The 13,966-nt window shown below is 27.9% G+C and overlaps 1 protein-coding gene across 1 annotated transcript; it reads right to left on the reverse strand.

Annotated features, from left to right (window-relative positions):
* Positions 1-3,900: 3,900 nt before the first annotated feature.
* On the reverse strand, positions 3,901-8,518 carry LOC129287165 (probable disease resistance protein At1g61300). The gene is given in 3 exon segments (XM_054923337.1): positions 3,901-4,149; positions 5,679-6,151; positions 6,154-8,518. Coding segments are annotated over 2 exon segments (2,721 nt in total). The 5' UTR covers positions 8,425-8,518; the 3' UTR covers positions 3,901-4,149; positions 5,679-5,701.
* Positions 8,519-13,966: the final 5,448 nt, after the last annotated feature.

The raw sequence follows: 13,966 nt of genomic DNA on the forward strand, positions 1-13,966 counted from the left end.
TGAATATAATTGATATAATATCATTTGTATTATTTATTTTTAATTTTTTTACTTCTTGAGGCTATTATATTATTTATTTTAATATTCATATTTATAATTATAATATAAAAAATATCTAAGAATAAATAGAAAAAATATAGATGATTAAACATTAGTTCATAATTATTTATTTTTCTAGCTAGTTTTATTTAAAATTTTATTTTTAATTTTAATTAACAATAATTCTTAAATAATGTAATTGACTTGTTTTTACATTATATTTTACTTTTTTAATTATTTTTTATTTTTAAATTATAATTTTATAAGAAAATTATACACTGTATTATCTAATTTTTTTTATATTTATGTCACAAGATAACATCAAAGAAAAAAAATCATATAGCATCACATACATAAATATATTTCATATATTGTAAAAATTAAAAGTAGAATTTTAGAATATCTCTTTTTTTTTCTTTTCATCTTTCTCTTTTCTATCATTAGCCATCAAACTAGAAACATCTAAACTGGTATCAAGCTTTAAAGTTACTAGTATTAAATAAAAAATTTAAACTAAAAAATTAGATTAGATAAAATATCATTCTACGAATGAATGAATTTAATTATCACATGTCTAATTATTGTAAACAAGTAGTGTTATTATTTAAAATATTAATTTAATTATAAAACATTTGAAAATAGAGACTCATTACCATATTATATGCATCCCAATTTAAAATATCAAACATTAGGTTTTTGAATAAATTTATCATTTCACATAGGAGTATGCATTAGTTAATTCAGTTAGATTTGGTGTTAATTGACTAAAATCAATTAACCAAACTGACTTAAATAGTTGGACTGAATCAAACCAAACATTACTTGATAACGAAAATTGACGTAAAATAATATGGTTTGGCTTAATTTTTTACTCTGGTTTATTAGCATTAAATAATACCTTAACCTTATCTTAAAATAATTTCATTATTTTAAAGTTACAATTTAACTATAAAATATATTAAATGAAAACTCATTATGTTATTTTACATATTAATTATAAAATTATAATAATACAACAAAATTAATGTATTAAAATGTTAAATATTAGATTAAACAAAAAATAAAAAATTATGATGATAATACAAAAATTAACCTTTCAACGGTGACATTCATAGCCACCACTGAAAGTCTTACTTTCAACGGCGACTCTAAAAAGTTGTCGCTAAAAGTCTCACTTTCTATGACAATACTAAAAAGTAACTACTGATTGTCAATTTTCAGCGACAATTTATATGTCGCTGCTGAAACTTAGACCTTTGGAGGCAACATGCATTTACCACCACTGAAAGTCTGACAATTAGCGGTGACTATATATGTCGTCGCAAAAAGTCACCCTTTCAGCGGCAACTTTGAATGTCACCGTAGAAAGTCAAAACTTTTATTCTCATCACAGATTGTTCATTTTCAATCGCGATTTTTTAAAGTCAACACTGAAAATCATTTTTTTTATAGCGGATTACTTGAAACACAAGCTTTTTTATTATCAAGTTTGGCCTCTCATTTTCTTTTACACTTCATTTTTTTTTTCATTTTTCATTACGCTTAAATTAAAATTTTTAATGGTTCCGTTTTATTAATATTTGAAAAAATTATTATAATTTTACATAAAAATATATAAATAAATTTGAACCATTAAAATTTGATCTAATTATTTTTATGTGAAATTATAGTAATAATTTTTTCAAAAATTAAATTAAAACTGTTAAAAAGTTTTGATCTAACAAGGGGAAAAAAAAAAGGAATAATAAGGAAAAGAGAGAGACCCTGATCCGGAATAAGTTTCCTACGTAGTAACGGGAATGATTGCAAGTTTAAGAAAGAGCATTATTGCAGGAGGGACAGAAGGCAAGAGAAAGATCAAGGATCATCATTAATGATCCAAATACCCCAAAAAACGCGCACATTTTCAATGACTCAAGAGCTGTTTGAAATTATTTTCATTTTATTGTTCTAAAAATTGATATTTTATAAAACATATTTTAAGAGTAAAAAAATAAAAATAGATATTTTTCTTATTTTTTATTATTCTCAAAAATAATAATCTCAGAACACCTGAAAGTTATTTTTATTTTTTTATTTTTCAAAAAAATATTTTATTTTTTTATTTTCTAAAACACATTTTAAAAACACATTACCAAACAAATTTTTTTATTCTTTTATTCTAAAAAATAAAAAATTATTTTTAAAACAGATTACTAAACAGGCCCTTAGCCTCCGGTGCTACAGCAGCAAACTCGCAATCCACATACACTCAGCTTATGTTCATTTTAGTTCCTAGGACTTATAGGTTTCATGCTAGCGCCACCTTTGTAACTACTTGACTTTCATTAATATAAGATGATTTCTCAACAATCTGTACCAAATAAGTTTTTCAACTCTAATATTTTTTTTAATGTAGAAAGTATAAAATATAAAAAAAAAGATACAAAGTTGTAAAATTTGTATACTTGGTTTATAATAAAAGGATTGCATTTGCCCCCTCACTACACTGTGATTGTCTAGTTTTGCCAATGGCTGTACGACATGTTATAGGGAGGATTTTAATAAAGACTCTTTAATCATACTTACTTAAATTCAAAGCCTCTAAATTTTTTAAAATTTCATTGCAGTCTAGAGATATTAATTTGATGTTAAATTTAAAAAAAATGATAAAATTGCCTTCGTTTAAATTAATATTAGGACTGTCTTACTTCACTTATTTATTTACTTACAAAATGTTGTTACCCTACTTCACTTGTTTATTTTCCCGAAATGAAATTAAGTAAAAGTCTGGCAATAAACAAGTGAAATAGAACAGTTAACAATCGTCCGTAAGTAAATGAATATCATACAGTATAGGAATCCACAAGTTGTCTTAAAATGATTTAAATACCTAAAATAAAAAAATTTAAATAGGGTAATTAACAACACTCTGTAAGTAAATGAACAAGTAAAGTAGGGTAATTAGCAAGTGAAGTAGGGAAGTGTTGATATTAATTTGAAAAGGGGGCAATTTTGTCATTTTTTTTAAATTTAATATTAAATTAGTACTTCTAAATTATAGTAAAATTTTAAAAATTTAAAAACTTTGAATGAAAACAAGTTGGTCGGTGGCTCTTTATTAAAATTCTCCCCACTTGTTGCAGCCCACAAACATGTTTGGGACACTTTTTTATAACGAGGACCAAGATAGTAGTACTTTAGTTTACACTAGTTGGACTACAGTACCATAGTTGAATTATTGAATGTTAAACCGACCTTTTACTAATGCAATGGCAGATCAAATTTTAAAAACATGGTCGGTCCCTCTTCATTGTTAACTTCTGTCCATTCCCAACTAGAGTATGACTAGCTAGTAATTAAGAACAACATCAGTTAATTCTTGTTGAGTCTGCAAATCTTGTGCCCAAGAATTTTTAATGTGATATATCCTCTAGTTTTGCATATCTTGTGAGTTGTAATAAATCTCATAGTCATAGCCATTAAACATTGATGAGAGCCATAAATATAATGCTGAGATGGAATAACCATATGTTCAGCTATTATAAGTATTTCAAGCTATGTTGATTGGCTTGGGTCGGATGATTAAGTGCTTTCCTAGGCCAGGGACATGTGGCTCATTGATTCACTTATAGCACAACCAATAATCATCACAGTATAACATACTAAATTTATAATAAAACTTGTGCCATATTCATTTCTAAACTTTGAATTCATAAATGATGATTTGTAAGCTCTGATTTCACCTTGAAATCAATCATTTCAAATTGTCAAAAGTTTTTTTTTTGAAGCTGATGATATATATATATATATATATATATTCAAATGAAATTTGCCATTGCAATACATCATGACATATATAAAAGAAAATAGTTACCCCATTATGGTACTGTTTATGCGTGAACAGTATTGAAACCCCAGAACCACATCACAATGATGTAATATCAATAAAAGGTACTTGAAAGAATACAGAATAATACAAACTGAGAGGATATAGCAAACAAGCACAACAATTATCCACACACACTTTTCAAGAAATTTTATTTTCAACATAGAGCCTCCTGTTTTTTTCCCAGAGAGAGAAAAGTCTTAAACACCTCCAGCTGCAATATGATTTAGAATGATCCATCCCTGGATCCGAAAAAAAAAAAACTAATTAGTGAAGGCTCCCAGTAAATTAAAAATGTATAAGCATTTTAAATTTTTTTCTGGATTATATAAAGCAATAAGTTTGTTATTGAATTTTTTTTTTTTCCAAAATGAAAGATGTCATAAAAACAGAATGTCCCATTACAACTATAAAAGAGAAAACAAGCTCTCTATGAGCGAGAAAATGCAAACAGATAGGTATGGAAGATTTAATAAACTCAGGATAGATCCTCAAAATTAAATTTGATATATATGAACTACTCCATTTCTTATCATTGTAAGCCATCTTCTATAAAAAATTGATGATCTTTAATATAAGACATTTGATGTAGTATTAATTATATTTTTTTAATATTATCTATATTTAAACTCATTAACTATGAGACATAGTGTAATACAAATTTGAAAAATTTTCATTTAAATATAGATAAAATTAAAAGTTTATCATATTTTTAGACAAATTAAATAACTTAACCATCTCTCATCAATTCTAGTAAGGAAGTTAGAGGTTTCTTATAATAGAAATAAGAGGGAATACTTACTAAATGTACCCAAAATATAATAAAAATCCATTGAAACAAAGCAACTAAGAAGAAACTTATTGTAGTTCACAGCACATTAGTCTCTTCAAAATTATCTTGTGTTGTTTTTTTAAAAAAATATTATTATATTATTATATCCATAATTGAATGTATGTGTAATTTTCTTACCAAAATAGTTATATGCAATTTTTTAATATATATGTACATATATTTACACACGAGAATTTGCATGCATAAATTATTTACTAAAATATTAGATCTTGAATACGGGTTAAAATTCAAAGTTGGCTCCTTGAATATCTTTGATGAATTGTTGGGGGAAAAAAAAAATATCTTTGATGAATTATATTCAAAAATTAATTAATTATTCCAAAATTTTGAAAGATTAAACCATTTTATTCCTCGTGTGAGTCTTAATAGATTTTTTGCATATAATATATAATACATTAATGGTTTTTTACGTATAAAAAAGAATTATACATATTTTTTCAGCCAAACTAAATAGCAGAAACAGCCCATTTAGAGGCCCAAGCTAAAACTTTAAAGTACATTAAACCCACTATCAGTAACCCATAGAAACAATAAGCCGAATAATATAGCACAACCAGATTGTTGGTTAAATAAAACAAATACAGCACGAACGGATTTATATGTCAAATTAAATATTTCTCTTTATTTTTAATGCAGTTCTATAAAAGTCCAGAATAAACTACACAGGTGCAGGTAATCGTGATATCAAATTTTCTCATATACTATATGTACTTTAATGAAAAATTCTGCAATTGAAACGTTTTAAAACTATCATCAAGCTAAGACACGACAATGCGTATGAAATTTTGGAAAAGATAAATTCTTCACAAATATAATAATCACATGATAAATATTTATATGCATGCACTGCTTAATTAGATCAATCATAAAACATTAGCATTTGCATTAAAGTGAGAATAAGTTTACTCTAAAACTTACCTGATGGCAAATACCTGAAAAAACTAACCAGCTATTGAAAATTTTGAGACGAGAAGATGTTTGGTAGCTTCATCTTCCCATTGCAATTGATCCAACACGCCATCACTTCCGTAAAAGGTCTGTAGACTTTTCAATGCACTTTGAGAATCAAATGGGAGCTTCTTCAATTTGGGACAGCGTCGTACTTCAACATACTTCAAACAAGGAAATTGTAATGCCATGCTGCAAATGCTCCTTAACTCGCTCAGTTTTTTCAGATAAAAATCAGTGAGACTGGAAAAAGGATTACTTTCTACTCTCCTAGTGTCAGCAGCCCCAAAATCTTCAGTTATAACTTCTACCAATGAATGACACTCACTCACATCAAGGAATTCAAGGTTTGGAGCATGTATAAGCCAATTCAAGTCAACTATATTTCGACACCCTACGAGAGTCAACTGGCGAAGGGTGATTGTACATTCACGCCCCAATATAAGCTCCTTGAAATATTTGCAGCTTCTATATGCTCTGATGTTTTGCCTTCAAAGTCAGCTAGTCTACTGATGAGGTCCGAATCTCGTAATGTTTTTTGGGACAAAGAAACTTGTAATGTTTCAAGATGCTCCATTTTTCGAAGTGATGAGAGCAACTCGTGGATTGAGCTTGTATCCGATTCATAGTAAACATCTAGATGACACATGCACCTTTGCAATTTTGAGGAGATCAATATTTTCTGAATAGAGGAGAGTCTGGTAATATAAATGTGTATAGCTTGAAGATGATCTAAGCCCTCTAGCTCATCCAACCATAAATCAACACCATAATCTATATCTGTTCTATAAGTGAACATACTAAAAACTTGAAGAGATGACAAATTGGATATAATTTCTCTTGGGAATTCAAAGCCTCTAATACAGTTCAACAACAAATGCGTCAACTTCTTCAAATTCTTCAACTCCTCTGGCACTTTTTTTATGCTTGTATAGGATAGGTTCATATGTTCTAGGTTTATAAAGTCCCCAATTGTTGGTGGTAGATTTGTGATTCCCCTATTATATGACAAGTCTAGCACTCTAATAGTACTTGAAAGGACAAATACTTCTGTTGGAAAGCGTTCTATCAAAGGACCACGGATAAGCATAGTGATGAGATTAGGACAAAGAAGTTTTTGTGAGAAGTTTAGAATCTTTCCACTCCAACTCCACAAAGATAACCTTTCTATCTCTTTCAACTTTGCATGATTGTATGCTTCAAGGCCAGTAGTCGTCGAGCCATCTTTTACAAAGAATGTTATCTTTTTCCCATGATCACATGCCACCCAGAGAGCCATGTCTCTGACGACATCATGCATCTTAATTGTGTTTTCTCTATCACCATTTTCAAGTAAGCAAGCGTATAGCAAACTTGAAATTATATCTTCTCCTTGCTTCCGTGCTTCATGTATATCACCATCAAATTCAGCCAAAAAACCTTCTGCTATCCAAAGCAAAATAAGCTCTTTCTTTTCAATGCTATGGTCCTCAGGGAACAAGGAACAATAACAAAAACATGATTTGTGGGCATTGTTTGGTAATCTATCATAACTAAATTCAAGCAAGTGATATACTTCTTCAACTATACCTGAGAACCTTGAGGGATAGCTCTTCAAAATATCTACAGCACGGTTCCATTCATTGGGAGTCACCACATTAGCCATGGCACGTCCAACAGTACAAAGAGCCAGTGGCAATCCTTTACATTCTTCCACAACTTGTTTTGCAAGGTGCAATATATGGGGATGTTCAAGAGTTGTTTCGTCCACTTTCTCTTTAAACAACTCAAAAGCTTTATCAGGTGTGAGACAGCTTACTTTTATGTGTCTTTGTCCTCCCATTAAGCTGCATACCTTTTTTGATCGAGTCGTAAATAGTATCTTACAGTATTTATAATTATTAGGGGAAGGAACCCCCAATTTCAACAGATCAATTCTTTTCCACACATCATCTAATAACAACACAAAGTTTTTCTTCTTTAAGATATTGTACAACAAAAGAGCCCTTCCTTCCACCGTGTTGTTATCCCAATTATCATCTAGGACATGCAATTTCTTCCAAATGTCCTCTTGAATTTTTACAAGATCTGCATCTTTAGACGCCACAACCCAAATGATTACACTTTGTTTTTTGGTTGAAAGGACCTCATTGTTGAATTTTCTAAGTAGAGTGGTTTTGCCCACCCCGCCCATTCCATACAAGCCAATGATGCCCACTTGATTGTCCTCAAAACACGAACGTAGCTCCTCAAATGTTGACTCTATACCCACAGCCTTATCCACAGGAAGTTCATCAAACCGATCATGAGCAAACTTCTCTGCTACGACACTAAATTGCCCTTTGCTTATAATATCATTGACGTCATTCAACTTCTTGGTAACCACCTTATAGAGCTTGTATCTGGCTCGACAATTCTTGGGACAGCGACCTCCAAAGCACTTAGATTGCATTGCTTGATCACCTTCATGCAGAATGGTCTGGACTTCTTCTAGAAGGTCTTCAACTTTGCCCATCCAATCCTTTACCACATTCAAAACCATCAGCTCCGGATCTGGATCTTGTTGTGCTGTTTCTACCTTCATCTTGACGTCAAGGTACATGCTATTGAGTTGATTTGAAGCATTTCTCAAAGAGTTGAGCTCCTCTCCAAGCTTGCGTATTGATTTTACTCGTTTGTCGCAATAACCACACAAACAAGTTAGGATCTCAAAGACTGGATTAATGAAGTCAGCCATGTTTTGTTGGATGCACCAAATTGAAAAAGTACTGAAGATCGAAATTGAGAAGGAGAGTATAGAAATGCAATGAGTAATGTTTGAGGTTGGCGTAGAGAAATGTTTGACTATCTCCTGTGGGATTAGTTTCACTCTTATGTTTTATTTTTCACAATTAAATTGAAAGCCCCAACCATGGAAAAATTACAATAATTTACATTACTTACGAATTATACAAAATAGTTTTGCCATTATTTGTCTAAAACACCGCTACATAATTTCTATCAATTTTATTTGAATTGATGGTTAGCCTTGCTTGTAAAAGAAAATCATATTTCTATATATAAAATTAATTGATCATTCAATTACTTTTATGAAATTGAATATATATGGATATATTAAATCTAATTCTCCTAAATCATAAGAAATTGAAAGTGTGTTACACTTGTTTATAATTTATATATATATATATATATATAATATGATTTCATTTAATTATTTTTATATTTTATATTGGTAATTTATTTTTGACAATTTTATTTTAATATTTTGGCCTCCCTGCTGTGCTTTATGTGTTGTTTTATCATATTGGTGTCTTGTCTCTTCTTTTTATAATTTGAACGCGTACGTTGAAAGGATGTTTGAATGTCGTGTAGGGCAATGAAGTTGGGACGCCCAACATGAGAAAAAGCGAAAAACGACAATTAAGGATGGACAATGCCAATAATAAACTTTGAACTATTAAAATCTTACTATAATTTTTGCTTATAATAAATTAATTTTTATTGATGGACTTAAATCACAACATATTTTTATAAATTTTTAATTAATACTATAAAATTTTTTAAGTATTTTTTTGTTAATTTTTTAAATGATGCCAAAAAATAATAAGTAATTGGTTTTCATAATCAACTTTCATAAATTCTTAATTAACATTATAAATAATTCTAAATATATTTTATAAATTTTTTAAATAATTTATTTATATATTAAAAGTAAAAAATTATAAGTAATTGACTTGTGACTTGTAATTAACTATCATAAATTTTTAATTAATGTTATACGTAAATTTAAATATATTTTCATGATTTTTTATGATGTATGATAGGGCTGTGCAAAGAATTAGATGACACAAGATTTTGACTTAACCCAAAGTTTGGTCTCTTTTGTAAAAAAGATTAGGTTAGACAATCCATAGTTCAGCCTCATCTAGTGATAACTCAAAAATTAACAGGACCAAACTTGATTTATAAGATTGGGAGACTGATCTTGTTAGTTCAATACTCACTTATTTTTTTTTTTTTACTTTTTCTCCATAAGAAGCAACAATTTATTTTAACTTAATAAACTCAATTAAGATAATAAGATCACTTATAATCATAATAAATTTAAAATAATTTTTAATAAGAAAAAGATATCTCAATTACAATCTAAATAATTTAAATTTATAACTTTAACAAAAGCAATATTCAACGAACTTCAACAATATTATATTATAACAACAATTTAAAAACAAACTCAACAAATCTTCATGCAATTATTTTCTTGACATAATTTACATTTGAAGCATTTGTTAAAAATAAATTAATTATAATTATATTAAATAAATTAATAAAATTAAATTAAATTAAGTAATTTAAATACTCAATCTTCTATTTAGTTTAACCTAAAAAATAGTCTGATTTTTTTAATATTTTTAGTTTTAAAGGATCAATATTTAAAAAAACCGAACAAGATAAGATCATCTTTAGTTCGACTTAATCGGATGTGACACGAGGATTTTTGTACAGGCATAATGCATGGGTTGGCCACCCTGCTTCATGTACTGCTTTATCATATTGGCGTGTCGTCTCTTCTTTTTATAATTTGAACGTTGAAAAGATGTCCAAATGCCATGTACGACAATGAAGTTGGAGGACCCAACGCTAGGAAAATCAGTCTGACTCCTATTTCTATATATTTTATTCGTGTTTTGTTTGGACCAACTCAGTATTTTTATGGTTATTTTTAAATTTAAAAGAATTAATGTTATCACTAAACACAAAACATGATTAAAGTAGATTAACCAAGAGTTATATGTTTCCAATATTAAATTATTTAGAAAGCACTTCAAGTATTTACTAATTAGTGTGTATTTAGTTTTTAATTTGTCAAAAGTTAGTTTGATAAAAGTTCATTTAATAAAAGTTAATTTAAAAAAATCACTTGCTGTAATGAAATTTGTGTTTTAATATATTTTATTAAAAGTCAGTTTGACAAACTAAAAATTGTTTGAATTAATAAAAATTTGAGCTTTTAAAATATACTTTTGAATATGCAATAACTAAAAAGGACATTGATTTATGATAATTAATAATTTTTATTATACAATGTAATATATTAAAAATGTTTAAAAAATGCAAGGATAAAAATATAAAATTTAATATTGGAATAAATTATGTAATCATTTTACTATTTATGTATTTTACTTATTTATTTATTATTTATTTTATTATTTATTATTTACTATTTATGCATTTTATTTATTTATTAATTTTCAATCTATAAAACCTTTTCGTTTTGATTTGTTTCCTAGTGCTTTTATTTTTCCTTCCGTCAGAGATTAATATTTTGGGTGTGGAGGTGAAAAAGCCAAGCCTTTGAAAAAACTCAAGTCTGGTAAAAAAATGAGGAGTTCAAGTGAAGATGGGAATGAATTAGTGAAGACAAAGGCGGTTGCACGGTAAGAATAAGAAAATAATTGAGGATATTATAGTCAAATATAGAATTAGGTATCAATCTTTAATGCTTCATATCTACGTTTTTGTTTCAAAAGCTACCCAATAAAACTTTCAAAATTTTATGTTTCAGCTGGGTTGAAAAGTCATTTTAAAAAGTACATGTACTCTTATAAAATTATTCCAAACAACATTTTACATTTCAAAAGAAAAAAATTACTTTTGAAATGCAAAACGGTAATTACCCAAATGGTGCCTTACTTTATATGCTGAGAGAAAGTACTTTTTTTATAGATGATTCATTTATAGATAATGTAATTATCTGTGAGATAGTTTTAGCTGATTTAAATATAAAATTAAAAAGAGCATGCAATAGTTTTCTCAACCTTGCCAACATTAACACTAAACTTATTAGCAAGCTTATAATTAAGAATTAAATTACATTTTTGATCCTATACTTTTCTTTGAGGAGAGTTAAGCAGCTTGTATTAATAAGTTAAATATTTTTTAAAATTATTTTTAAAAGAAGCAAAAATTTCCTTTCGTTTTAAACTATTGAGGTCATTTTTTCTAATATTTTCAATAGGAATTCATACATGAACTTTTTTTCCTTAATTTTATTGATTGTGCGAAGGTGTACATATACTAGACTCCTCTCTGCTCACATGTGATGGGATAATCGGATCAATATGAAAAGCAAGGTATTTTCGCCCGAAAAGCAATGCAATAATGGCTGCCAGCTTTCATAGAGCATGCCTTGTTAAAAGTGTATAAATTAGATTTCCCCTTCACTTTAAACGCATGCATCAATAATTTCCTCTATATTAAAGTGAAGGAGGAATCTCTTCATTCAAAAAAAAAAAAGTTAATAAGTCAATAAAATTTTGAATTCTTGTTCGAAAATTACCGTAAATTCTAAACTCTTAATATATATAAAATAAATTTTAAATTTTTAAATTTATAATAAATAAATTCTAATCATTAACTTTTTTAATATTATTACTGGTTACATGGATACTATAATAGTCATGGTTAAATTTGTAAGAAAATAAATTCTGAACAATACCTGTGTAAACAGTAAAAGTGTTAAAAAGTTAACTGTCAAAGTTTATTTTGTTATGAATTTAAAAGTTTAAAATTTATTTTATATATTTTAAGAGTTCAGCGTTCACAACGAATTTTGAGCAAGAGTTCAGAGTTCTATTCACTCATTGACTCTTAAAAAAAAGAGTCTCATAATAAAAATATTTTGAAACTTTTTTTTCAAGAGCGCCTAATATCATAAAATTTTTTACTTTGAAAGTTTCAAAAATAAAACATTTTTGCCCATTGTTAAATATAGGAAACATTGATCATTAATTGAAATTTGATAGGGCATTTTACAATTTTACCCTTCTTCGTTATTGCATTTTTCGATCTCAAATATAGTGAATGGCCTAAATCTACTCATTCAATAAGTACCTCAAATATAGTTATTGAATATTAACAATGCTTAAGAGCTAATAAAATATATTTCTTTTCAAAAGTTCAAAACAATCCTTATAATCAAAGAATTTTTTTACATATAAACAATGATCTTGAAAATTTTGAGATTTGGTGACAAAATACTTTATCACCGTTCAGTTAAATTATCACATTACATAAGATAATCATTGAATGAGTGTAACTTAATTAAGGCACTTACTGAATCTAAATTCCAAGTGGTATATTGATCGGTTTCAACAATGAAGTCCCAAAAACATGTGGCTCACGGCTGTCACTTATACCACAGCCAATAACCATCACAATATAACATACTAAGTTCATACTGAAACTTGTACCATATTCATTTCTGACTTTGATTTTTCATTATAAATAATTTGTAAGCTCCGATTTTACTTTGAAATCAAATTTTTTCAAATTGTCTAAAGTTTTTGTTTTTTTCCTTCGATCCCAACTAATACTCATAATTTTCTTTGTATAATTACTTAGCGCACACTAACTGACACAGGAGCAAAAAAAAGAAAAAAAAAACCTCAAAATGTCATATATTTTTAACTCGCAAGCTTGTAGACATTGTCTAGCACATTAATTCATTACTTTAAAGCCACCATCATACTTATTTATTTGCCTTTCTTTCTTTTTATTTATTCTGTCATTTTTTTAATTGAAATCAAATAAATTCTTATTCTGTCATTTTATATTCACAATAATATAATAATAAATTAATAATTTAACATATAAAGTTGTAATTTATTATTATACTATTACGAATATAAAAAAAAATTTGTGATTATTTAAACTAAATTTGTGAATTATTTTATTTTTAACAAGGATAATTTAACCATTTATATAAATTCAATAATGACAGAAAATTGTTATAAAATTGTTATTTTAATTTTAATAAAAATATATAAATAAATTTGACCTATTAAGATTTGATCTAAACAGTTTAAAACTAAAATATTTTATGTAAACTCATGATAATAAGTTTATCAAAAATTAAATCTAACCTTTGAAGGGCTTCGATTTAGCCATGAAGAAAGGAAAATGAGAGAAATGAAGAGGAAAAAAAAAAATGAGACACCCTGATTCGGTGATAAACGTAGACGATGGATCTGAACACTGTGAATGATACCTTGGCACCGTTGAATTTTTATGAGCATTAATTTGGTGTGCCCGTTGGAGTATCCCCTCCGCTCGGAACTCTGCGAACGGCTAGAGCCGGAAATAAGGGTCGGGTCTGAAGGGTCGGGCCTGAAAGTCCTGTTTAAATAAGGGTTCGGGCTTTAAAAATAAATTTTTTTTAAAGTAATCGGGCTTGAGGGCTTGGCCCTGATAAGCCCTGTAAAATAGGGCTCGGGCCC

The sequence above is a fragment of the Prosopis cineraria genome, unplaced genomic scaffold, assembly GCF_029017545.1.
Source record: "Prosopis cineraria cultivar Desert tree isolate PC_DT_omini unplaced genomic scaffold, ASM2901754v1 PC11, whole genome shotgun sequence".
In the NCBI taxonomy this organism is placed as follows: Eukaryota; Viridiplantae; Streptophyta; class Magnoliopsida; order Fabales; family Fabaceae; genus Prosopis; species Prosopis cineraria.